The sequence below is a fragment of the Podarcis gaigeae genome, assembly GCF_964106915.1.
Source record: "Podarcis gaigeae genome assembly, chromosome: 2".
Taxonomy (NCBI): Eukaryota; Metazoa; Chordata; class Lepidosauria; order Squamata; family Lacertidae; genus Podarcis; species Podarcis gaigeae.
Window position 1 is genome coordinate 111013704 of NC_139679.1, and position 27010 is coordinate 111040713.

The 27010-nt window shown below is 44.4% G+C and overlaps 3 protein-coding genes across 12 annotated transcripts in view; 2 read left to right on the forward strand and 1 right to left on the reverse strand.

Moving 5' to 3' along the window:
- The window catches only part of LOC310837896 (C-type lectin domain family 2 member D-like), a 201075-nt gene that overhangs the window by 87119 nt on the left and 86946 nt on the right, over positions 1-27010 (reverse strand). The gene's annotated exons all lie outside the window — the stretch shown is intronic.
- Positions 44-25990, forward strand: LOC310837989 (C-type lectin domain family 2 member B-like). 9 transcript variants are annotated; one of them, XM_083725298.1, is made up of 8 exons: positions 7785-9617; positions 13564-13665; positions 15983-16178; positions 20805-20921; positions 21526-21719; positions 22562-22665; positions 24069-24257; positions 24634-25990. In XM_083725298.1, exons 3-7 carry the CDS (start codon positions 16052-16054, stop codon positions 24229-24231), a joined length of 705 nt encoding a protein of 234 aa, XP_083581424.1. In that variant the 5' UTR covers positions 7785-9617; positions 13564-13665; positions 15983-16051; the 3' UTR covers positions 24232-24257; positions 24634-25990. The 9 variants fall into 9 exon arrangements, with proteins under 9 accessions (XP_083581427.1, XP_083581426.1, XP_083581425.1 ...); XM_083725301.1 differs by lacking the exons at positions 7785-9617; positions 13564-13665 and adding an exon at positions 44-115; XM_083725300.1 differs by lacking the exons at positions 7785-9617; positions 13564-13665 and adding an exon at positions 1681-1766.
- LOC310838633 (uncharacterized protein) lies at positions 3127-6154 on the forward strand. Of its 2 annotated transcripts, none has more exons than XM_083726176.1 (2): positions 3127-4123; positions 4185-6154. In XM_083726176.1, exon 2 carries the CDS (start codon positions 4333-4335, stop codon positions 5848-5850), a length of 1518 nt encoding a protein of 505 aa, XP_083582302.1. In that variant the 5' UTR covers positions 3127-4123; positions 4185-4332; the 3' UTR covers positions 5851-6154. The 2 variants fall into 2 exon arrangements, with proteins under 2 accessions (XP_083582302.1, XP_083582303.1); XM_083726177.1 differs by having other exon boundaries at positions 3127-4067; positions 4124-6154.

The following is a 27010-nucleotide window of genomic DNA, read 5'->3' on the forward strand; positions in this document are numbered from 1 at the left end:
ACTTATGGAAAAGAATGAGCTTGAGTAGATGCTGGCTAGATCTCTTGAATGTGGGGCTCAGGGTTGCAAAGGAAATGCAAGCACCCTTTCCGGCGTCTCAACTGTGAAACCACAGGTAAGGTCTTAAAAAGTGACCATAATAGATAATAATCTAACACAGTATATAGCAGGCAAGGTCTAGCACTTTTCTTGGGTACCAGATCTCAAATGCATATGCAGGCTGCCAATATAGCAGTATTCAAAAGCACACTGGCCGCGACTGGCAGCAACGCTGGAAGCCACTGAGAGCCTCATCCTTCCTGAATTCATCTAGTCCTCTTTTTAAGCCATCCATGTTGGTGGCCATGTATTTGTTTCTTGCTCTTCCACCCAGGAGCTCATGGTTGTCTATTTTCCTCCCCTCTCCTCCTGCCTTTTATATTTGCACATTGCAACAGCCTGCGAGGCAGGCTAGACTAAGCTAATGGATGTACATGGCACAGCAGCTCTTGCCAACAGATGCAGGGATGCAGGGAGCCTAATCCACATACAGTGTTCCAGGCGAAGAAAATCCTGTTGCAGTTTCCATCCAGCACCTCCTAACTAGAACCTGGCAATTAGAGAAAGCTACCTGTTGTTAGCAACTCTGAAAGGCTTGCTAAAGTGATCAACAAGCCTCCTGTTCTAGCGTTTTGCCACAGGACAGCTCAACCTGCACATCCTGCAGTATAATTTATATCACTGAATGAACAAAACCAAAACCCAGGATCTCATATGCAGTACACAGGTAAAACCAGTGTTTTTTTCCCTTTAAAAAATATGTTTAGGGGTACTCTCACTTTCCTACTCATACTGAAATACTGCCCCTCAATTAGGCCAAACTTAGATTCACAAAATGTTTAGGGGTATGCTTACCCCTGTGTACCCCCAGAAAAAAGCACTGGGTAAAACTGCAACTGACCTACACACACAATATAGAAGCTGCCATTTTTTTACCCTGCAAACATGGAGGAAAACCCTTTAATTCTGAGAAACATAGCTTGCCGGATTTATCAATAATTGCTATGGTGATGCAAATAGATCCAACAATGTTAGCAAAAGGGGGGAATTTGTGGATATTAACATGCTGAGCACATTAACACTACGCGGCCTCCACTTTTGCGTAGCTTTAGTGAACGAAGGTCTTCTGAGCACTCCATCTGCAAAGGTCTGTAAATGCCACCTTGAAAGCAGCATCGTTTTTATCAGAGCAACTGAGGAAGGCAGAAGACAAAACATTTTGCAATGAGAATTTAAAATGTGTTTTGTGTGTCAATGTAATAAATGTACGGTTTTTAGTGATTAACTGCATCCATTAGGGGAGGGGTGGTAGCTCTGGTGGGGGACACATTGTGCTGCTTCTGGGGTGGTTTGTCCACCTTTGGCCCGGATTTAGGTTTGCTGAGGCCCTAAGCTATTGAAAGTAGTGGGGTCTTTTATATGTCCAGCTGTCCTTTGTCAACAACAAATTATCGCTGCTATATGGTAATTTATGGACCTAATAAGTCCCTACACAACACAAAACACTGTTGCTGTATGTTTTATTTTATTTGTTTTTTATCTTATATTTTGGAAATGCACATCCAGTTTCCCCCCTTTATTTTTTTTGGCTGCCCCCGAGAAGGGCCCTAAGCTATAGCTTGTTTAGCTTACACGTATATCCGGCACTGGTCCCCACCCTGCACTCAGCTTTCCCCCTGCGGTTCCGAGAAGCTGTCAGCGCAGCTTTGACTGGCCGGCTAAACCAGGTGAGGGGAACCTATGAGTCTCAAACTCTTGGTGTTTTAGGGACTTCCCGTGCATGCGAAGGCAGGCTGCAGGAGATTGAGCAGATGAGACCAAGAGGGGGTCCAACAGTCACTGTATGTGCTACTACCACTTCCTCTAAAAATAATAAAAGAATAGCAAACCTTGAAGCGAGTTCCATGAAAGGAGCTTGAGGTTATCTTTTGGGGAACTTGCTTTATGGAACCATTTTTTCTCAAAAGGGTGGAAGTGGAAGGCAGCCTTCCAAACCTCCTTTGAGTAACCCTAACCTAGATCATTTACACGTGTCAGGGAGAATTCCATCTGCACTCAGTGGGAGTTACCGTACTTCTCAGCGGAAGTTCCTGTAAGCCTTAATCACTGAGAACAGTCCAATATGTATATAAATTGTCCAGTAGCACCTTAGCTAAATTTGTTCTTTGGTACGAGCTCACACCAAGAACAAACTTAGTTGTCTCTAAGATGCTACTGGAAAATTCCTTTATCCATTTGTAAGATTGCTAGCAGCACTGGAGCGCAAAGCTGAGCGCTTGCTTGTTTGCTTGCTGTGCGTAGCCGAGGTCCCTCTGCGCGATTGCAACGCGCTCCCCCCAGTTTTCAAACGGGGACGGGCTTTGCTTTCCTCCCTCTGGGGCTGCAAGGCGTCGACTAAGCGAGCGCATCCTCCTTGCAGCATTGTGCGGGGGCAGTTTCTGCTGGCTTGCGGGCATGAGGACGAGGCATCTGCAACAGAAATGTTTTTTTTCCCGGGGGGCGGCGTCGCAGCCACCAGCCAGCCCCGCCTCGACAGTTTCCCGCGTCGGGGTGGAGGGAGGCTGCCTCTCCCCTCCTACGTCACGGCCGGTCTCGTCATCCGAGCTGGGACAGCCCCAGCCAATCTGCTGGCAGGGTGGGTGTGGCCGCGGGCAATTTAATCTCAGTGCACCTTCTTCTTCCTTGCTTCTTCTTCGGATCAGGACCAGAGAGGACCGTGCAGTCGCTTTTGCATCCCTGCTGCTTTTGCTCCCTGCCGCTGCTGCACGAGGCTTTTGGCCTCTGGCTCCAGCAAGCCTCCCACGACTAGCTGCTCAGAGGCTCCATTAGCTGCGCGCTCCTGCTTCTCAGCTGCTGGGCTGCAGCGGGGTTTTTGTTTTTTTGTTTTGCTCAGCAGGCTTCTTGTACGGGTTGCCAGCCGCACGTTTTATTTCGACAGTAGGGTTAGGTTTAGACTCTTATGCACACACACCTTTTGCCTCTCCTCCGTGGATTTTGTGCTCCTGTTTATTTGCATTTACTGAGTGGGTGCTTTTGAGAGCGGGTGGCTTCGTTTGCTTGTTGTTTGAGCTGCGGCACCGATTGATTGTCTCTGGACTCTGTCCCTTGCCTCTAGGGGCTTTCTGTTTACTTTGGGGTTGCTTTGGAAATCTACGGTACTCTCCTTCCTTTTTGGCTTGGAAGTTTGCATCCTGACTGTTGCCCTATTTTGTTCTGGGTTTGTTTGCCCAGTTCGGTTTCTGGTCTTTAAGGGGCGTCGCCTTCGTCGCCATTTTGATTAAGGGCAGCGTGGTCGGGGCAGTCGGTCATTTTGGGAGAGGCACGGCCCTGTCCCTTGTTTTGAGTAAACGGCGGGAAGCAGCTCTTTCACCAGCTCTCAACTTACTTGCTGGCATTCCTCTGTGCTTTTAGGCAGGCTTGCATTTCCCATTATTAATTCTGAGCTGCTTTGTTCCACTTTTGTTTCGATTCATTCTGCGTTTTCACTCCTAATTTTCTGCCCAGTTTACCTTGTTGTTCTGGAAGTCCAGGTTTATATCCCCTGCTGCATGTGCCTTTTTACTTTCTGCGCAACTGTAAAATAAAATTGATAAAAGCAATATAAACAAAATTGAAGTAGGTTAAAATAGAACTAGTAATAAGAAATAAGTAATAATAATAACTCTAGCTTTCATTTGAATACGTTTTGTCCTATTTGGATTCTGCAGTTGGTTTGGTGATTCTTGCTGATCACCTGATCGTTTGGTGAATCTTGCTGATCGCCTGCCTGCTCATTTTGTGCTTATAGTTGCTGGTTAGCGTGGTCAGTGCTAAGCCCAAGGCTGCTGGCTTTTTAGTGTCAACAATACTGCCTCCTGGTGTTGCAGCCAGTGTCTAGGCAGTACTAGACAGTCCTTTCGAAGTTCCATCTGTTAAGCTTGGTGTAGGTAATACTGAGCTTGCTTGATTGTGCAGCGCTGGGCACAGGTGCCGCTGCCTGCCAGTGTGGCCAATATTGAGCTTAGCTGATTACGCTGCACTGTGCACAGGTGGTGCTGGCTGCCAGCCAGTGCTAGTAGTACTGAGCTTGGCTGTTTGCACTCAGGTGGTGCTTGCTGTTGGCCTGCTTATGCAATATCAACCTTAGTAGACTTCTTCTGGCCCAGGTAGTGCTTGCTGCTGACCAGTGTAGAGGGTGCCGGGCCTGTTTTACAACACTGCTCAGTGCCCTGGTTGTGTTGCTGCCGGCCTGTGTGTCCTCTCATCTGTTACTTATTTCAGCTCCTTCTTGAATTGACCCTGGGCCAAGTCGCCATGCCCGTAAACTCCAAGCAGAAGGTGGCCATTTCCCCTCCACGCACCAGGCGTGGGACTGTTAGGCTTCCTCCTGCCCAAGCCCCCGCTAGTCAAGGGTCTGGTTTGTTACCTCGCCAAGTTTCTCTGACTGCAATGGGAAATAGTGTTGGTGTGACTTCTGGAGTCATACCCCCTACCCAGGCTGACGTAGTGCCCGCATCAAGACCCAATCACGCCTTCATACGTTTCATCGAGGGGCTTGAAGGCTTGGTCCACAGTTTCAAAGCTCGGGCACTGAACCAATCCCACGCCTTGTCCTCTACTCAGGGTCATGTGGTGGGATCTTCGTCAGCTTTTTCTGGCTTTTCACCTTACCAACCCCCTTCAACCCAGGCAACGCCTCCAGGTTTTATGCCAGCTTCTCCAGGCCATACCTATTCTCGCCCGCCTCCAGTACAATTGACGCCAGAGCTTCCTAGTACGTCATCTGTTTTGTTTAACCAATCCTCGACAACATCTGCTAGTGTATTTCAGGGTGCCCAAGTGGCCAGCCGTCCTGTGGCTGCAATAGCACAGTCTCAAGGTGTTGCTGCTGCTGCTGCTGCAATGGTGCAGGGGCCGAGTGGCTCATGGGTTTCGGTTGCAGTAGCTGAAAAGCGGAAGAGGGGGCCTGGTCAGGATCAGAATGCTGGGCCTAAGTCTCCAGTAAAAAAGTGCAAAAGGAAGCGTAGTGGCAAAGGAAAGAAGAAAAGGCGCAAGGACGACTCTGATGATGGTGATGATGAGTCAGGCACATCAAGTTCAGATGATAGCGATGCCTCGCTTGGTTGTTATTGGGGTGAAGGAGAGGATTTGGGGGCCCTCCCATACTGGTGCTTGGAGCGGAGAGCCAACTCCCACCGCAAACGGTTTGGGGGAACTCTAGAGTGGAAGGACGGGGCTTTGGTGGAACAGCTAAACACTACAGACAATGATCCTGGCTATCATTTGAGCACAAAATTGCAGGCAAAAATTCTGAACGGGGAATATGTGGACATATTCAGATTAGTGCCGACATGGATTGCGATGCGTAGGGGAAAGTTGAAGTGCCGGAATGGGGCACCTCAGGTCGAGAGATGCTTCGCCAATTGGCTTGAGGGTTTCCATGTTTTTATGGGAGTGGTATCCGTGGCCTACCCTAAGCGGGCGTGGCATCTTATCAACTACCTCAAAATTGTAAGGGAGGTGTATGCATTGGCAGGAGAAGATGCTGCAATTGCTTATGACACAGAATTTCGCCGGAAAGCTTCCCACCTATCCAACACCAGATGGGATCAGCTGGATCAGCCATTATGGTTTGAGATTGTGTATTCGGAAAATAACAACAAACCGCAGGAGGCTAGCAGGCATCCTAAGTTCGCCTCCAAGCATAATCCTCATCGCAAAGTCTGCTGGGATTTCAACGATGGGACTTGCCAATGGGCGAACTGCAAATTTCCCCATAAATGCGAGAGGTGCCTCGGCGCTCACCCCCGCATTTCTTGTAATTGGGGTTAAGCAGCACTTTTGGGGGGCTGGGGGTTTCATGCTCGGGGAGCCCCCAGCGCAGCCCCAAAATCGGGCATGCAAGGCATACATGAACAATAGTTGCTTCTTGCTTGCAAGCCTCCCCATTAAACTTGATTCACTCAAACGATTACTTGATGAATACTCAAATCCCGAGGCGACTTAATACATTTGGGACGGTTTTTTTGTAAATAATTTTTATTTTCAATTAAAGGCATTCCAATTAATAATTCTAATTGAATCTTGCCACATTAAAACACAAGCAATAAAACCAATATTACAATCTGAATTAAATAATTTCTTTTTTTTAATGAATATTTATTAGCATTTTCAAAAACCACACAAAAACAAAAATAGACAAAAAATAACAAAAATCCAAAACTTAAAAACAATTAAAAACACATAAAATTTCAATTACTTATTTTACTTATTTTCTTTTAACTTGTTTCTCAGACCTCCTCACACCTCCCCTTCTTGTATTCCAATTTAAATTATCAGTTCAGCAAGTTCTTAACTTATTTCTCCACTTTAACTTAATAATTTATTCTAACATGTTGTTATTTTACTTTTCTTCTTTCTTCCATTTCCTCAATTTATTTTGCAAACCTTATTTTCATTTAATTTAGACCATTTTAAAAACCAGTTTTGACTTATCCAAACTTCAACATCAATACTTATACCTCATTATTCATTCTTAAATCTTTTTCCTAAAGTCGACCAAAATTTCCCTTCCACAACTTTCCCATTTTCCGTACAAATAGCAGAACCAATTAAACACAGAACAAATTATAATTATATAGCCTTTGGATTCCCAGGCTCCACCCACCCTTTTCCCTTTAAATAATTTCAAGGGAGCTTCCCATGTTCTGGATGTCAGGAACAATGTTCCTGCGTTCATTTCTTTGGTTTTCTCCCAGCTTCATAAACCCAGTCTTACCCCATTATTTTATGCAGTCCTGGTGTATGACTCGTGTCCATTAAATCCATATTTCTATTCTAACGCAGGAGGCAATATCTTCTGTTGTTTATGTGTGTGTACACACACACACACACACACACACACTTGCATAGTCCTCTCTGTGACCCCATCTTTGATTTTCCGCTTTATCTTCCATGCTCTGGGCTCTGTTCCTGCTTTCTCAACAGATGCCAACCTTCCTTTTGATAAAATTTATGGCGCAGCAGTCTTTAGGTCTTTCAGACGTCTAATGAGCTAGTATTCCAAATATAAATGAACATCCATAGAAAAGCAATACCATGGGATATATTTCACTAATTGTTTGGTGAATGTTTAGCTTAGCTCATCTAAGGATGCACGCCTGCTTCCCCGGGCCCTAGGGAGGCGAGCCAAATCAAAATTTCACATTTGCATTCACATTACACCATATATTGAAAAGGGAAAGGAAATCCATGCAACCAAATGCAGTTTTTTAATGTGAAATATTCCCCGATTGTGTCCAAATGTCCTAAGGCCCTCCCCCGGGGGGGGGGATGCAGTTTCTTTTTCTCCTACGCCATAGCCGCCATTTTTTTTCAGCTCGAGCCCTTCATATCTGATCTTATTTTGCCTGTTCTAATTGGGGCTCTCCGCTGAGAGCAACACAGCTTAAATACTGAATTCCTTTATTGTGAGGTTCGGAAAGTCATGATTAGCAAATGTAGAAAAAGATATAGGTGCTCACCTCACAATGAAGCACCACAATGAAAGTCCTTTTCAAATCAAAGCTCTGGCATCCAGTGACTGATTTAATTAGCAAGGGTTTTTTTATCTCCTCCTTTCCAGAACACGTCTGTTTCTTAGTCCAAATTTTAATGATTTTAGGAAACAGGGCTCTCCCCCACTCATGGCGATGACTCTGGAGAGTTGCCAGCCTCATCCAGTATCCCTTCTGTAGCGAGCGGCAGCTATTGGATGAACTGCGGGTGACTGCCAGTCCCCCCCCCTACCCTGGGGTGGGGGTCAGCAGGGATTATTACCCCTGAAAATATGCACAGTTGGGGTCTGGTGTTCTGGGAAAGCAGCCAGCAGCCATGGCAGGAAATCAGCCATTTGGGACGGTTTCAATCAGGGCTTCCAAATTCCTGTTTCTTTTCCCCTTAGCTGCAAGGATCCACCAAATTAAAAACTGGTGTATTTCTATTATGCACGGTTTAACATTTAACTCCATTTCCTTCAGATGGTGCAGGGGCTCTCAGATGCAGCTTCCGGGCTGCCTCCACCTTCCCCAAAGGTAGCCAGGCTGAATAGTTGCTGGGGTCAGGGAAGGTGGAAGCAGCCTGGAAGTTGCACCACCTGAAGGCAGCCAGGCAGTGGGGGCAGGAATCTCTCAGCTGGGAAGAGGGGAGACTTAGCTCCCCAGCTGAGCATTTAGAATTAAAACTGAAACTTACCAGAAAACTTGTGAAAAAGCAGCAACACAACAAATTGAAAAAAGCAAACCAACTGCAAATGAATCAAAATCACAAGAAAACATAAAACACTGACCCCAACCCAAACCTGATTATAATTCTTACCCTAACGCTAACCCAGTCCTAAAATTAACCCGAACCCAGAAATGTTCTGGTTAGATTTTCTGATTGACCCAGTACATAGGTACTTTTATCAGTGAATTGCTAAATTTGGTAATGTGCAGCAGAGGCTCTTTGTCTTTGCCTCGTGGTTTGACTGAATTTCCGTCTGCTGTGCACCTGGCACATGGAGTGTGTTTGCGCTATAAACTTTCAATCCCTAAACCATTTGTGTTTAGGCAAGTCTAAACCAACCTGCAGAATCTCATTTTTTCCTTCCTTTCTGTAGATGCTATTTATTCTGGAATGCTTCCAAATGCTAATTGTGTGCATGTTTGTGTGGAAAACCCACACCTACTACAAAGCTATGAGCAGAGCAATTCTAGCCACGCCTACTCAGCTCTTACTCCCAGGGAAGTAAGGGTAGTGACGGTTGGTGCATTTACAAAGATAACAGCAACGGTTTTCCTTCGACAGCAGCTATGCCTCAGCGCCTGTACATTTTTTCCCCAGGCTACCCTGAAGGGCCTCAAGGAAGACATGCTGCTCTTTCCCCCTGCTTTTATACCTTTCTTTTAAATGTGTAGGAACCGTTCATCATGGTTTTCACGCATTTCTCATTTTAGGATTGCAGCTGCTTTTTCTTTTTTAATGATATTTGCACCCCGCTTTTCCAACAACAAATGTTGAGCTCCAAGGAGTTTTCAATAACTGCATTAAAAAACAAACAAGCCTTGCAGTCGCTATAATATCAAGCATTGTGCTTCCCCGGCCCCCGTTTTTTTCCTTCCAATGGCTGCAGCAGCAGCTACAACAAAGGCACCAGGACGCATTCCTGGAGTTTTACGACGGGAGTTTTTGACTGGAGTTTTCTGACAGGAGAGACCCAAAGCTTCACGACTCCCAGGTTGAGTGATGCTGTGGTAGAATGTCGTGGATTCTGTGGCATTTTGCTCATTGCGCCGATTCGTTTGGCTACTCGGAGAGCAACTGCTTCAACAGCTGCGGCTAACGTTTAGATCAGTTTCCACGTGTTTCAAAACTGAAAGTTCAGATTGTTGCAATGCCCCTTACAAGCTTGCCCCAGACTGCTAGCTGCCAATGGACTTGAGCTACTATTGAAGGACCTCTGCTGTTCAGCCAATAGGTTTTCACATCGTGACAGGAACTTGGAGGAAAGAGTAACGTGGCCCACCCCGGAAAATGTGAGGAGGAGGAGGAGCGCCACATGCTCTTCATTGAGAGGTAAGGTTTTCTGCCTTGTCCCAGAGGAAAAAATCTTTAGAACCCGATATGAACAGCTTCTAGAGTGGAAGCAGGTCTGATGGGTGGGAGACATAATCATAAAATTGTAGAGTTGGAAGGGACCCCGAGGGTCATCTAGCCCAGCCCCCCCTGCAATGCAGGAATCTCATTTTAAGCATCCAGGAGAGGTGGCCATCCAACCTCTGCTTAAATGAAGAAGAGGTAAGGAGACTGAGGAGGCGGGAATTGGGAAGCCGCATAAGTGCTTGCTTCTGGAGCGTGGATCTTGGCTGTCTGTGTGGGGTGTGGAATAAAGGAGTTCTGGGAAAGTGAGAAAATGCTGTTCTGAATTCAAGCCGGGGGGGCTCCCCTCACTTGGGCAGGAGGCTTTTGTGTAGCCTCTGTCTGTCAGGGACTGGGCAGAGGAGGAATGGGCGAGACCGCCTCCCCAGCCTGACTCTTCCAGAGAAGAAGAAGAAGACAGCTTAGATTTACAACAGGGGGTTGAGGGAGGTCACAGCTTAATGGCAAAGGAGGCAGTGCTGAATTTAGGCAGGGGGCCTCCCCTCATTTGGGGAGAAGGCTTTTGCCTAGCTTCTATCATACAATTGTTTTTACTCTATTAAGGGGCCAGATGGAGGGGGGGGGGAAACACGTGTACGTGTGTGTATAGAGGTCGCCCCAGCACATGGCAAGAATTTGTGACCGGCATCGCTATGTTAACTCCTTGGGAGAACCCAGAACTGTTAGGGACTGAAGAGTCTGTGAATAATTCTGTGGAAGTATTTAGGTGTCTTTTGGCAAATTCACAGAAGTTCATTGGATTACGGTAAATTACGCTCCTCTGCTGAACAAGGATGGTTGTATTATCAGTAATGTTGCGTGTGTGAATGGGCACTGTTAATGTAATTCTCACTGCTTGCACTTCACAACGTTTCATTTCTTCCTGACCATGCTGCTTACAGTCTTCCTCTCCTCTCTCGTGTGCTTGCGCATGAAAGCAACTTGGTATAACGGCTTCATGCATCCGATGAAGGGGCACTGTATCCCATCAAAGGTGACAGCAACATACACCTGTTAGTCACTCAGTCTAAGCAGATGGTTTTCTCGCTTCCCCTTTCCAGTTCTGCAAAGAAGCAGCAAGTGAGACTTGAAACGAAGAAAAAAGGGGCCAGGGGCTTTTGGGAAGTGATCTGTATCTGAGGGTGTGAAAACCTGGCTGTGGGTGTCACTGTGTTTTACAGGGCTTCCTTTAGCAGGAATATCTGCCCCCTAATGCTCAGAACTCCCTCCCAGAACATTTCTATTAACCCCCACCTCTAACCTGTGAATCCTTTCTCAATTTAAGCCCTTAGTTTTAATCTCTTCCTGGGTTTAGTAACTTGACTTGAGTATAGTCTTACCATCTTCTTTGGACTCAGCTGCAATCAGTCAAAAAACAGTGCTTTGCATGCTTTATAAGCCTGCAAAACCAGGTGGTGCTGGAGAGCAAAAAAAAAAATTCTAAGCGGTTTTTACATAGTTTCCCCCCTTTGTTAAAACAATTTAATTTCTGGCTTATTTATAGCGTTTTTTTCATGTCTGCATATCGTCCCTTTTTCTCCTTCCCTTCATTAACAATTGCTGCACTGTTGAAATTTAGATTGTAAACTTCTAGGGGCAGTTATCTGCCTTTTCGCATCATTTGTTACTCTAGTCCTAGTCCTTGGTTGTTCGGTTTAGTTTGGGTTACTCATGACATTTTAAAGTGGAGACATTTATTTAACTAAATTTACTTCATTACTCTGAGGGCTTCTGTTGTGCTGAGTGTTTTCTGATGTCTCCTGTTTCTTTTGGTGTTGTTAACTGCTGTGGAGGCGAAGTGTGGTATCTGGAGAATTATTAACTAAATTATCTCTCCGTTATCAGATAGTTCTCTCTCATTGGCACCTGAGCCTTAAACAAGCAAGGCATTCAACATTTGCCACTAGGCTGTACCTCACTGGAAAGTGTTTGGAGGGCAGGAAAGGGGAATAAGATAATCCCTAGGCAGTGCTTGAACAGCACCTTGGACCCCTGGAAAGCTCTGCAAGTGAAGGGAAGGGGGAGAGATTGCTTGGGTAGGGCATTTAATGCTAAATAGAAATTGCTCGGGTGTGTATGTGTGTGTGTGTGTGTGAGAGAGAGAGAGAGAGAGAGAGAGAGAGAGAGAGAGAGAAAAGCATGGAAAGAGAAGGAATTCCTAGGACAAGGGAGAGGGAGAGATGGATGTCTGGAGGGGACCAGCACGGATTGGTAATGAGTATACTACTTTCTCAAGTTTTGTGTTATGATATGCCCCCATGGCAGCCATTTTGTGATTCCTACCAACAGCACCTTATCAAAATTCCACATATGTCCATGCTCTAAAGAAGTTGGCAATCTGCATCCCTGCCATTAATACATACACTCGACACACCATATCAGTGGAAAATTGAGGCTGCCGGGAGCTCAGGTGGGTGGAGCAGCCCACTGCACCATCCACTCAGGGGATTGTTTGTTTAATTAAAATAATTTGCATACTGCTTTTCGTTTGATGCCCATGGTTTTTTTATTTTTTAAAAAAACGAAATAAACAAACAACTATCCCAATAAAGTATAACGGTAAAGCATCACATGCCTAAGGTCATTAAAAGCTGGCGTCGGTGGTCAGATATGCACATATCAGCAGATACGTTTTTAGTAAATGAGATTATTGCAAAAGAGTAGGTGCCACCAGTTTCCTTGTCACAAAATAAGAGCTTTGGAGGTTGCAGCAGGGCTAAAGGCGTCCAAGAAGATCTTAGCTACAGTTCTGTAATTTATTTATATAAACATTTATATGCCATCCTCATAAAACATCAGAGCAGTGTGCAGCAACATACAAACTTTTTATACAGTTTTTTTAAAACAACAAAAGCAGTTCAATCAATCACTAAAATGACCAGCTACTCAATAAAATTTTATACAACTGCATAGGCCTGTTAGCATAAAAATATCTTCAAGAGACACCTGAAAATCAAAAGTGAGGCTCTCTGCCAAATCTTTCCTGTTCCACAAAATGCCCAACTTTTGCTTGAGGCTGGTGAAGCCTCCGTAATACAGGGGACAGCTAACAGGGCCTCTCTGGATGATCTCAGTGACACAAGGGTTCACATGGTCAGCACTTTGCACATCATCACAAGGGCATCCACTTGTTATCACATGCTGCCCTTGTGATGTTATCTGTGTTATCACATGCTGTCATTCATCTTCCTCCCGATCAGCAATCTCGCTTCTGCATTCTTTCCCAGCTGAAGCTTCTGGAGCAAGCCCAAGGGCACCCCTTTGTTAGCAAAGCCTTCTAACCCAGATCAAGCACAAAGATGAAATGAGAGAGAGGTGAACTCAGAAAGTTTTTTCAAATCAAATTCAGTTCAGGTGAAGCTTCTCTGCTCCTCAGGAACAAGCCTTCCAAACTACCTCTGCCTAACTGTCATAGTCTGGAATTACATCACCCACAAGCAAACAACCACAGATATTTTGGCTATTGAGTGGCTCCGTTGAGCAACTACATTCTTTCTGTGGCGCCCCTGCGAGGCTCAGCAGCCCAGTTATGTCACCCCTTGCCTACAGAGCCGGCAGCCTCTTACCCTTTTTTGATCATCCTCCCTTGTGGAGGGCTCCCTCAGCTCCTCTCCTCTCCCCTCTCCTCTGGAGGCCTCTGGGCAGCCGCTGCTGCTGTCCATGGTCCCTGAGCTGCCTCAGCTCCTGACACCAGCCCCCCTGGCCAGCCCCAGAGGCATCCTTCGCCTGGGGAGCTTGTAGCCAGGGCTGCTGCAACGAAGAGCTGTGCAAGCCTTTAGGAGGCAGAGGCTCGAGAGAGCGTCAGAGGGAGGGAGAGAAGGAAAGAGGGACAGATGCCAGTATTGAAAACCACAGCCATTTCCGTTCTGGGTTTCCCCATCTGCCCAGCTAATTACTGCATGGATCCTGAAGGCTGCTTTGTCCTCAGCAGAAGCTCAGCGAAGGAACTTACCTGGGTGTGGGCACCTGCCTGCTGCTGCAGGTATCCTGGTAAGACTTGTATCCCTCTCTTGGTGTTGCTACAATTGGCAGAGTAGAATTTTTCTTGCTGGTTATTGTTGGTCAGGGACAGGAAATCGGGTCAAGAGCGTTGCAGTTTACAAGGCTAAGAAATAGCCTGAGGTGAACATCGTTGCCAGCTAAATTGCTGTTGCAAAATATACTTTTAGCCCTTTTGAGAAGGAGGGAGCTTTCCCTACCCATGGGTAGAGCATGGGCGGGGCAGCTGCCCCCTAATCAGTAAAAATCAATAAAAATACATAGTAAATTGAGGTTCTCCCCCCCCCCCCCAAATCCTGGCTACGCCCGTGCCGCTCCCCTTTTTGCAAATGCTGCTCCTGAAGATGGATTTCTGCTTTTGATCTTTTTCTTTTCAATATCCGTTTCTGCTCCCTAGTGTTTGTTTCTATTTTTAGCTTTTCTAGCTCTGGGAATTTTCCTTGAAAGGCAAAAAATGAGCCTCCCGGTTACACATGCAAGGACACCACATAGCAGGAACCATATTTGGTTATTGATTAAATTGGTTAGTCACTTTATCTTGCCCAAGGCAACAAAAAAATGACTTAACATTATTGCAGAGGTGTTAAGGAGCTGGAAATTTAGAAGCCATTGAGCAAAACTCTATTTTTTACTGGTTTTTTTCTTGGGGAGTGGATGGGTGGAATTGGAATGTTTTTGGGGAAATGAAGAGGTACGTAAAGGCGAACATAAATCTAAACCTGATAATTTTTTACTTAACCTTTAACATATTGTTGCAACTGTTACGTTATAGTAGTACTCTACCAAAAGTAAAACATTTTCTCTAACATTAAAGCTGTAGAAGTAATTAGTAGCAGTGATATCAAAGGTTCCCTAAAAAAATAATTACACTACTTAACAAGGGGAAAAAAGCAAATTCAGTGTCACAAATATTCAAATTATATTTGAATGGATAATCAAATATAATTTACTATTGAATCTTAGTATGCATCGCACAACACCAGTTATTTGATTGTTGGTTAACTTCCTTTTCTAAATCAGGCCAAAGAAGAAAGAATGTAATGGATAAATTTTATCAGAACAAAATATAAGCAAATTTTATATTTTTATTGGCAGGAAAATTTACATTTATTTTATAACCCAGGCCAAACCAATAAGGATGGGTAGAATTTTACAGAACAAAAAATGATTAAATGAAGTTTATATTTTTTGCAAGGAAAATTTGCATGTTGGCGTTCTCTGGCAATAGAGATGCCCTTTGTATTTGAAGAACATTGCCAGCCATGCTGAACATACGTTCAAATGACACACTTGTTCCTGGGATTTTTTAATACCACATACACAATATGCGTTAAATTGCAAAGTCATTTAAAACAAACAAACTGTTACCACGATTTGCTCTGAAACCTGGTATCAGAATATATATAGATTTATAGCACAGCCCTAGTCTCCGGTATTGATGTTTCCGATGAGAGACCATCGGGGTGATGTCATCAGCAAACGTTAAGGGACATAAGAATCAGGGAACTCTGACTCATTTGCTGCCTTTTTATGGCAGAACAGTTCTTTAATTGTTGGCTTTAATGGTGCTAAAATCTGGTACCCAGTCCCCAGGCAATATGCTATTGAAAAATTTATAAAGATTGTGGGGATGGGGGGGTTTGTTTCAGAAAACTTTATAAACAATTTCTGTGAGCAAAAAGCTGGGAAGCGAGAGACAGAGCAGTGTTTTGTGTCTGTTTGAATCCAAGGATGGGAAAACAAAACCCTTTTAGGTGTTAATGCTGGGAACCCATCCACTTTTGGCTCTGGCTGTAAAGGTAAAGGGACCCCTGACTGTTAGGTCCAGTCATGGCCGACTCTGGGGTTGCGGTGCTCATCTCGCTTTACTGGCCGAGGGAGCCAGCGTACAGCTTCCAGGTCATGTGGCCAGCATGACTAATCCACTTCTGACGAACCAGAGCAGCTCACGGAAACGCCGTTTACGTTCCCGCCGGAGAGGTACCTATTTATCTACTTGCACTTTGATGTGCTTTCGAACTGCTAGGTTGGCAGGAGCAGGGACCGAGCAACGGAAGCTCACCCTGTCACGGGGATTCAAACTGCCGACCTTCTGATCAGCAAGTCCTAGGCTCTGTGGTTTAACCCACAGTGCCACCCGCGTCCCGTCCTGGCTATATCTATGTGTAAATAAACCGTATATCATAAAAGGCACCACAGTCTCCGCTGTGCCTCATTTCCAAAAGGAAACGTGGACCTTGGATGAGGGTCTGGAAGCAATTGGGGTAGCATCTTGCAACAGTATGTTTTATTTTTTTCTAACCTGAAGGTGTCGTCAGAGGGGAATTGATCTCTTCTGCCTGGGCACTTGGTGCTGGACAGCAATGAGAGAGGCGAAATGATAAGCCATGATGATGATACTGTAGAGAAATACAGCCTGAGAGCGCCTGAAGAGACAGAAGCTGCCCAAAGAGGCAAAAAACCCCTGGACTGGCAAACACATTTTTCCAAAATAAGAAAGACAGGTAAGTTGAAAAAGCTGCAGAGCCTCCTCGACAGCTGGTTGTGGTGTGTATGGATGCGAGCGTGTAGCCTGCAAGGCAGCTATCTTTCCCCCTGGGAATTAGGGCAGGGATGGGGGGAGCGTCTTGCCCTCCAGATGTTGCTGGACTAAAAGCCCCACTATTCCTGCCCCTGTTGGTTATGCAGTCTGGGGCTGATGGGAGTTGGGGGCCACCAGTTCTCCATGCCTAGTTTAGAAACCTGTTGGCGTTTGGCTTACATTTTGTGTGTGTGTGTCTGCCTTTCTCCCCTTCCAGTTCCCAAATACATTTTTCTTCAAAAGACCAAGTTCTCGCCTGTGTAAGTTAGAAGAAAATATTAAGCAGTAAGATTGTGTTGTTTGCCGATGCCACTTCACAAAACCTGCAGCATGTGGAGTCCGTACAGGAGCTAGTCTTGTTCTCTGTAGAGTATCTGCTGATGCAAATGATAAATGCCTGCACCTCGTAATTCTTGCTCAATTACCCGGTCCTTTTACGTAGGACACTAACTTCTGCCAAGTCAGACCCCTGGTCCACCTGGCTCAGTGGCAAGCAGTAGCCCTGCAGGGTTTAGGGCAGAAGTCTTTCCCAGGAATAATTGCAGGTGCCAGATTTGAACCAGAGACCTTTTGCATGCAAAGTCCATGCTGAACCACTGAGATACAACTCTTCCCCATGCCTCCTCCTTGTATGCAGATAATTGCCGAAAGGTTGTCATATGCCTGGGTTTCCCCAGACATTTAAAACTGGTTCTGAAATTTCCAGCCAGAAGCAATTTTCAAAGGCCAAATACTGGCAATGTCTGGAAATTTCCAAACATATGGCAGCCTCTGTGTGTGTAATGTTGATATACTGCATTAATCAGTCTGGAATATCTGACATATGCATCTTCCTGATTTCTAATCAATGATCACACCCTCTAAAACTAGATGGTTGTCTCTTTTCAGTTCATTGCTGAAAAATTATACACTGCTTGATTGTAAAAAAACCCTCTAAGCAATGAGAACAGTTAAAAACAAGTAGTAAAAACATGTAATTTCCTTTTAAATGTATTAATAGTTTTAAAATGTTTTCATTGGTAATGTGACTTTCTTGTAAGCTGCTTAGAGGTTTTGTACATTCTCCTTGGGGGTCTGTCTGAGCAAGAGTCATGTGGAAATTGCTGCAAGCGGCACACTGGCATGGTTTTCTGTAGAGCTCTGGCCACATTCTTGAAAATCCTATTGGGATTTGTTTAACCGAAGTGAGCCAGTTTTTCAGATGTATTTATATACAGCTGCTGGAATGTATAAACTTGAGGTATACAAGCCTCTCATGTTTGAAGGATTGTCCTTATTAAGCCCTGCAATAATATTAGCCAAAAGATTGCCTCAATCTCTCTGCTTTTTTTGAAATCCAGTATCTTTTGCATCAGTAGCTGAGGATTAGCATATAAATATATACAGCATGTTAAAGGTGTTCTCTGTTTCATGGCCCTCTGTCACCCCAGATTCCCATTTTTATTTTTATTTTTGCAACCCTATTAATACAAGCACCAGGCCACCCATTTGCATCTTTGCATTTCATTAGCTTTTCTGAAGTGGGGAAAAAACCTCCCAGAATGACAGTATTCAGAGAGCCTTTTAAAAAGTTACTGGGAACCAGGCAGAGGGCCTTCTTGGTAGTGATGCCCACCTTGTGAAATACCCTCCCATCAGACATCAAGGAAATAAACAGCTATCTGACTTCTAGAAGACATCTGAAGGCAGATAATTTAGGGAAGTTTTTTAATGTTTGATGTTTTGCTGTTTTTTAATAGTCTGTTGCGAAACACCCAGAATGACAGGGGCAACCCAGTCAGATAGGCAGCATATAAATAATAAAATTAATAACAGTAACAACAACTATTGTTATTATTTTGCATCTCGGGACTTATCTATGCTTTCTCTTGTCCAGCTGCTTCCCCCTGGGTAAAACTGCTCTTTAGCGCTCAATCAGAACAAATGGCAATTCAAATACTTTTGTTGCAAGCAGCTTAGAAACACAGAGGGGTGCCTGAAGAATAGTGAGATTAAAAGTCCCCTTGCTTGGCTTGGTTGCTTTTGTTCCCTCCATGCCCAGCATAGAAACAGAAGCAGTTGCCCATCTGGCAGTCATGGTGGTTTCTGTGCTGGGCCCCTCCCCATCTTCCTCCCCCATGCCTAGTGCAGACATGGTTAAGGGAAAGAGGAAGTCACCTGCCCCCATTCCAGCAGCTCACAGCTCATTTACCTGCACACAGTTCCCCTTTCCCTATAGCAACCAGATAAGTGGTTAAACAGAAGGCGGTTTTTAATATAGCTAAGCCTTTTGGTTACAAAGGATAATGAAGATTTGAATAAACTGCTGCAGCATGACGGCCAGAAAAGCAATTGGCAATGGCAGGGGAGTCCACATAAGCACAAAATGTCATCTTTGGCTACTGCAGCGTCTGGGAAGCTTTGGCTCTGCTTACTATTCAAGTTCAGTTTCTTTTTTATAAATATTTTTTATTGCTCAATTTCAACATAACAAATTATCAAACCATATAATCACCTACATAATTCCCCCCCCCCAGTCTCCCTCCCCCCCCCACACACCAAGGACTTTCCTCAGCTCCTCTCCCTGATTTCACTGCACATATTTCCTCTGCATATTATAAAATTGTATATATCCTTCCATATCTGTTCATCATGTTATCAACAATAAATTTGTGTATGTTTATTCAAAACCTGCCAAGGAGTCCAGTCCATTTTGTTGTCTTTTAAAATAATTTGTAAAAAGTTCCCATTCTTCTTTAAAGTCACAGTTGTCCTTATCTCACAGTTTATATGTCATGTTAGCCAGTTCTGCATAGTTCATCCATTTCTCTTGCCACTGTTCTTTTGTCGGGGGTTCCTCATTCTTGTGCTATCAAGACTATTGCCGTTGTTGTAGCATACATAAATAAATTCCTTCTTTTCCTTGGCAGGGCTTGTCCCACAATCCCTAACAAAAATGCTTCTGGTTTTTTGTACAAATGTCATTTTAAACATTTTTTTTCAATTCATTATATATCATTTCCCCCCAAAAAATTAATTTCTGCCCATCCTGCCTCAGATATACTGAAAAGAATTGAAGGTGAGTCACGTTGCTGAGGCCAAGGAGATGTCTTCTGCATATCCTCAGATAATTGAAGATGCATATCAGTTCTGTAGATGGTCTGTGAGACCAGTTGAATTCTTCAGCTATAGGTAAAATATTGCTTTTTCTGAGTAAATGTCTTATTTTGGCAAGAGTCAATCCCTGTTTCCCTTCTTGTTATTCCTAGTAGTGATCAGTTCTTGCCCCCAAAGGATGAATCCCAGAATCGCCTGCCCAGTTTAACATACACTTTGCAGATGAGCTGGATGAGGCCATCTGTGAGGTGAGGCCCCCAAGTCTTCCTGTGGGGAGGGGGAGGGGCTGTCACTCATATTTCAGTAAGAATTTGACTGTCTGGGTGTCCAAAGGTTGCTGGCTAATGTGTTCCAGCCCCAAATTAAAAGAATTATTTGAGAATAATTTAGATAAAAATACAGAAATATGTATGGTATGGGAGGCAAGTAAAACACATATAAGAGGTTGCTTTATACAACATAACTCGTGACTTAAAAAAGAGAGACAGGAGAACATACTGTTACAGTAAAATCTGAGTGCGAGACTGCTCTGCCACCCAGCTCGTCGGACTAAGTCCGCGGGTCCCTGCGGAGGAAAATGAGCTCAGCCGGAGACAGGAGCAAGCTGCAGAAGATCCAAGTTTATTGCGAAACAGGTTCAAGGCGAGATTGAACAGTGAGAAACTTTTGAAACTTCCCTCCATGCCCCCAGTGCAAAACACATCCCAGTTACATCATGAATACATTAAGAAGAGGTTGGGTTACACAGGATTAACATATGGAGGAGGGAGGGGGGAATATGCAGAGCTGGAGATATGCGCAGATAAGCACATCCTGAGTACCGGTGATGAGAAGACAATGGTCCATGTACTGGCATTGCCTGGAGGAAAGGCTTGGCAGAGTGATTTGACAGGATTAGGGTCTTGACACCTTGCTTGAGGGAATATGGAGGACAGGGGAGGTGTCATGGAGTTCTAGAGAAATTGAGCAAATTGGCACGTTGATTTTCTATGAATTTTATAGATTTTAGTCCCTTTTGACATTGACAATTGGAAATAAATGGAAATATTGTAGCGAAGAAGGTGAAGAAGACATGCCCCCCCTTCCGTATCAATACAAAAAGATTCTGTGTGAAATTAGACAAAAAGAAAAAGAGCTGGGAAAATCTCCAACAAATACAAATATTACCTGTCATATTATGATGCTGCAGAGATAACTGTGCTAGCAACACAGGAGATAGAAGCAAAATTGAAATATACCAACTCCAAATTCCTGAATGCCAAAAAGAAATAGATATTGCAGTAATATCAACGAGTTCTGGTATTAGCAACCCAGTTCACCATGGAGGTTTTAGTTTATTGTGTGTGTGTTGATGTGGCTACATGTGAAACATGCCTTGTAGGTGAGATTTGTGTTCTTCTTCCTTAGTATGGTAAATCAAGACCATTATTTGTGTGTGCTCATTTCCTTTCAGGGGATCACCCTAATTATTGCTGTGAAAGAATCATGCCTAAGCATACCATCTTAATTGTATCCATCATCCTCATTCTCCTCCTCATTATCACCATCTCTGTTCTTGCTGTCCCGAGAGGTGAGTTTTCTGCCTGTTTTCTTAGTGTTTTCTTCTAGGTGTGTCCCAGTCATGACCTCTGCCACCAGCACTTTGGCTGCTAATGGCCAGTTCACACTTAGCAGCAGCAGTTATAAAAACAGCTGCCTTTGGCTGAATCCATATTATCCATGATCTTGCCAATGGCTCTCTGGGACTTTGGTCCTGTTTAGGGAAGTTTTTAATGTTCAATGTTTTATCTTGTATTCAATATTCTGTTGGGAGTCGCCCAGATTGGCTGGGGAAACCCAGCCAGATGGGCGGGGTATAAATAATAAATTATTATTATATTATTACTTTGGAGGGGATCTTTCCCAGCCCGACCTGAAGATGCCAGAGATTGAACCCAAGACCGTCAGCATGCAAAGCAGATTCTCTGCCACTGAACAACAAAGCTCCCCCAAGTTGTGTGATTCCTCTACTGCTCCTTCCCGTTCCTCTCTCCAAGATGCATCTGAATCCAGGAGCCACAAGAGCTACTTATTGACTCCTTCTTTGCCCTCCCTCCCAACCAGAGGTTGAAATGGACAGGAACCAATGTTATGTGCAGATCCCAGTTCAGAGCAGAACTTTCTCTCTCTTGCAGGGGGGAAATCCAACCAGACTTGCCCTGATGTGAATAACTGTGCTGTTTTGGGACCAGCGTGCCCAGCTGGCTGGGTTGGCTATGAAGGGAAGTGTTACTTTTTCTCAGAAGAAGAAAGAAACTGGACTTCTGCCCAGAGCTTTTGCATTTCCCAGGGCTCTTCTCTGGCTGCGATTCAGAGTGAGCTGGAAAAGGTGAGACCAAGAAATGTATAAATGTTTTGAGAATTATCTCCTGCACAACAATAAGGATGAGCTATCCTTATGGAAATATAAAGAGAATCTGTGATGTAACTTGGCTTTGTCATAACTTGATGCAAACAAAAATAATAAAAAAATTCTCCAGGAGCACCTTAGAGACCAACTAAGTGTGTTCTTAGTATAAGCTTTCGTGTGCATGCACACTTCTTCAGATATGCACACGAAAGCTTATACAGTGGTACCTCAGGTTACAGATGCTTCAGGTTACATACGCTTCAGGTTATTACAGACCCCACTAACCCAGAAATATCACCTCGGGTTAAGAACTTTGCTTCAGGATAAGAACAGAAATCGTGCTCCAGCGGTGTGGTGGCAGCAGGAGGCCCCATTAGCTAAAGTGGTGCTTCAGGTTAAGAACAGTTTCAGGTTAAGAACGGACCTCCAGAATGAATTAAGTACTTAACCCAAGGTACCACTGTACCAAGAACAAACTTAGTTGGTCTCTAAGGTGCTACTGGACAATTTATTTTCATTATTTTCATTTTTATTTCTATTTCAACTGCATCAGACCAACACAGCTATCTACCTGAATCTTGATGTAAACAAATGATCCATCTTACTCTTCCTTCAGCCACTTTCCTATCCTCCTTGAACCTCCTTCCTCCCTTTTCAGCAAAGCTTTCCTTCTGCTATCTAAGCCTCACTTTCTTTGCATCTCCAGTCTCACTGCCCAGGTCTCTGTCGGAAGTTTGTTCTCCTCCCACAATTGGCATTATTTGAGGTGGAAGACTCATTTGGAGGCATTGCTCTAAGCTGTTGGTGTGTTTTCAACCAAGGTGTTCATGCTCCGGTTCAAGGGCGAAGCTGACCATTGGATTGGCCTCTGGAAGGACTTCTATGATACCTGGATATGGGCAGATGGATCAGAATACAGTAACACGTGAGTCCTTGTTCTTCTCCGAATTGGGACTAAAGAGGAACCATGCTGGGAACAGTGAGTTGATCCCAAACCTGAATCTGTAACCAAAAATCACTCCAGAATGTGAACTTCAAGGAATCAGAATTGCACTCAAACCTCTCAGTAACTTTCCTGATATGTTGAGGTTTCTCACCTCTGACCATACACACAGAAACCATCCACACTGCTGACAAACTCCAGCTAAGGCTCCTGAGCTACCTCTGGTGTAGAGAAAGTGGAAGATGATGATGATGATGATGATGGTAATGGTACCAATAATAAATATGTTATTTATACCCCGCCCATCTGGCATGGTTTCCCTATCCAATCTGGGTGGCTCCCTACAGAATATTAAAACATCAAACATTAAAAACTTCCCTAAACAGGGCTGCCTTCAGATGTCTTCTAAACGTCAGGTAGTTCTTTTATTTCCTTGACATCTGATGGGAGGGCGTTGCACAGGGCGGGCGCCACTACCGAGAAGGCCCTCTGCCTGGTTCCCTGTAACCTCACTTCTCGCAGCGAGGCAACCACCAGAAGGCCCTCAGTGCTGGACCTCAACGCTGGGCATGGAGATGCTCCTGCAAGGAGAAATTCTTGTTCTCCCACTCTCTTAAGGTCAATCAATTAAGCTGAAAGGTGGGGGATTTACAAAATATGGAATCCACTCCCGCAAGACAGACAGCTTTAGCAGGGAATTAGACAGACTCATGGAGAACAAGGCTGATGATTGGACCTGATAATGAGTCATATGCTGCCTCCAGGAACGGAGGCAGCGTAGCTTTGAATACAAGTTGCTGTGGAACAATCATTGGAGAAGGTTCTAGTAAAAACGTAAGTATTTTATTCTTTTTCAGTAAACAGTGAAGAGAAAGGAAACAATACAAAATATCAAGTACAGATCATCCGTCTTACAACCAGAGCACAAAACTACACAGGGTGAAGCTTATCCGTGGATCAGATCTCTCCATAATGTTAAAGGTGGTTTCATTAGGGAGGCATAAGCCATATACTCTCACACTTTCTTAATCTGCTATCTAACAATCCTGCTATGCTCCCTGACCGGCCTGCCAGTCATGCAGTGTAAGCAAGCCATCCAACACAAGCCCCAAATCAATGGATTCAAGTTACAAGAAAGGTGATTCCAACTAAATCTCAGGAAGAACTTTCTGATAGTAAGAGCTGTCTGACAATCAAACCTTGGGAGGTTGTGGACTCTCCTTTATTGGAGGTTTTTAAAGAGAGGTTGGATGGCCACCAGTCAAGGGATTTTCAGCGGCTTGCTAATGGATTCTTGGCTACGTAGTTTATGACACTCTCCCACCCATACAAGACAGAGCACCCAGCCTGGCTTGCCCATCTCACCTTTCCTCCTTGTGTTGCAGGTTGGTGGTAAAAGGAAGCGAAAACTGTGCCTATCTAAGCAAGGAGTTTGTCATTGCCTCCCGTTGCCACATACCGATAAAGTGGATCTGCAGTCACCCTGATGTGTATATGAGGAATGTAAATTCTACAGCAGGAAAAGTCATATGCCAAGAGGAATTATAGTAATTCCCAGGGATGTAAAGGTAAAGGTACCCCTGCCCTTACGGGCCAGTCGTGTCCGACTCTAGGGTTGTGCGCCCATCTCACTTAAGAGGCCGGGGGCCAGCGCTGTCCGGAGACACTTCCGGGTCACGTGGCCAGCGTGATGAAGCTGCTCTGGCGAGCCAGCACCAGCGCAGCACATGGAAACGCCGATTACCTTCCCGCTGGAGAGCAGTCCCTATTTATCTACTCGCACTTTGAGGTGCTTTCGAACTGCTAGGTGGGCAGGAGCTGGGACCGAAAGACGGGAGCTCACCCCGCTGCGGGGATTCGAACCGCCAACCATGTGATCGGCAAGTCCTAGGCACTAAGGTTTTACCCACAGCGCCACCCGCGTCCCTTCCCAGGGATGTAATAAATCAGCAATTTCCATTCTGGCCCATTTTAATCACAATCAGCACTATTTCCATTCCGCTTCAATTTGATTTCTTTCTAATCTACAATATTAACCTCACTGTCTACTATTTAACATTGTTTGTGCAACTTGCATTCATTTCTGTGTAAAGGAAGCATCAAAACAATGTAAGACAGTATTTAATGACATACCATTTGTGGACAACGAGAAGGCAACAACAATCAGGTGAACAAATACCGATTGTATTCACTTGATTCTCTGACCGCAGAGCTGCCACCATTTCTGCTTGCTTTTCTGTTTTTGTCACAATTCTCTGACATCTCTAGGTAAGCCTTTCCATTGTATGACCTAGATACTGTTTCTAGAAGGAAAGGCAGTAAATTGTATGTATGGAAACAATTTTACACCAAAGCTGGTGTGTGACAGGAGACTGCAGATAGGAGTGCTCAACTCTGACGCTTGTTCACAGCTTCATACAAAACCTCAAATGATCTGAACTAGGCTTCAGTGCCTGCACACTTTCAACCTGATCTTTGCACAACATCAGCTAGAAACTTGTCTTACTTTATAATGAATCTTGAAATCTGTCACCAAGAAAAATCATAAGCAGAGGCATTGGTCTTCTACATTGAACCTAGCCATTTGCTAACTAAGTGGAGAGGGCACAAGTTGATGATTTGTGGATTTAAACCATTCTGCCAGGAATCCATCAATTGTTTCTTCTATTTCAGATTGTTATTAGAGTTCCGAATAGGACCACATTTCCTTGGAAAGATCCCTGAGGACAAGAGTCAATATCTGTGCAGCATGTGTAAATTTCAGTTTGGTGTTATCTAGATTCAAGGCTTTTTAAAATGTATTTATTTATGTATCATAAAATTTTTGAAAATTAGCAAAATTGATTCTTTTTGTAAAAGATCTTTTAAGAAGTTATGTAAATGCCTTCTTATTTTTATTTTTAATTTTTATCTGCATTTTTTATGCAAAAACAAAAGAAAAACAACCTATCCCACACACCCTTCCCTCCACCCCTCAGTTGTACGACTTTCATATCAATCTCAACATATAAATAAATGTCTGATAGCTTCCCTTCCACTCTTTTCTTGGTTTCTCTACCTTTCTGCTAAATAGCGTATTCCAAATTTTTAATCTTCAACGTTCTTTCTCTGTTAAATGCTGTTATTTCTGCTGATTTCTATTCTGCTGGATTTACCCAAGACCTGCTGGGTTATTTACTTCTTGTTGTTTAGTCATTTAGTCGTGTCCGACTCTTCGTGACCCCGTGGACCACAGCACTGCCAGGCACTTGTTACTTATTTATACTGGTTCTTAAAATATTCAATAAACGTTTTCCAATCCTCCTTATATTCTTTGTCATTTTTTCTCCCTTGCCCTGTTCTTTATGCCTGCCAATTCAGCATATTCAAGCATTTTAAACTGCCACTTTTCCTTGGTGGGTACCATACTCATTCTCCACCTTTGTGCCAATCAGATTCTAGCCGCAGTGGTGGCATATAATAATTATTTTGTTTCTTAGGGACTTCTGTTGTTACCATTCCCAAAAGGAATGCATTTTGGGGAAGGTTATTTTGATATATCTTTTAAAATTCATTATAATTTCCCAGAATTCCCAGATTCCTTTGCAGGACCACCACATGTAGAAAAAGGATCCCTCTACCATTGCATTTCCAACATTTACCTTTTTCTTTTTAAAACATGTTCGCTAGTTTGGCAGGTGTTAAATATCACCTGTGGGTCATTTTCGTCATATTTTCCCGCAATGCACAACATGTCGTGAATTTACTATCCATAAATATCATACCGTATTTTTCGCCCTATAGGATGCACTTTTTCCCCTCCAAAAATGAAGGGGAAATGTGTGTGCATCCTATGGGGCGAATGCAGGCTTTCGCTGAAGCCTGGAGAGCTAGAGGGGTCGTTACGCACCGACCCCTCTCGCTCTCCAGGGTTCAGGAAGCTATCCGCAAGCCTTGGGAGCCTGCGGGAGCTCCCGCCGGGCTCCGACGGCTTGCGCAAAGCTGCCTGCACCCCGAAGCCCAGGGTGTCCGGGCTTCGGGTAGCTCTGCGCAAGCCGCGGGAGCCCTACCACGGCTTGCGCAGAGCTGCCTCTTATCCCGAAGCCTGGGCGTGCTGAGCAGTCGTGCCTGGGCTTCGGGTAGCACTGGGCTTCTCCCACGGCTTGCGGAGAGCAGCCTGTTCTTGGGGTTGGGGTCGTGGGAAGCTCTAGGTTCCCCAGCCCCGCACCTGGGGGTAAAATAATTTTTTTTATTCCCCCCCAAAAAAAACTAGGTGCGTCCTGTGGGCCGGTGCGCCCTGTGGGACGAAAAATACGGTATTTACTATCCATAAATTCTCCCACAGACA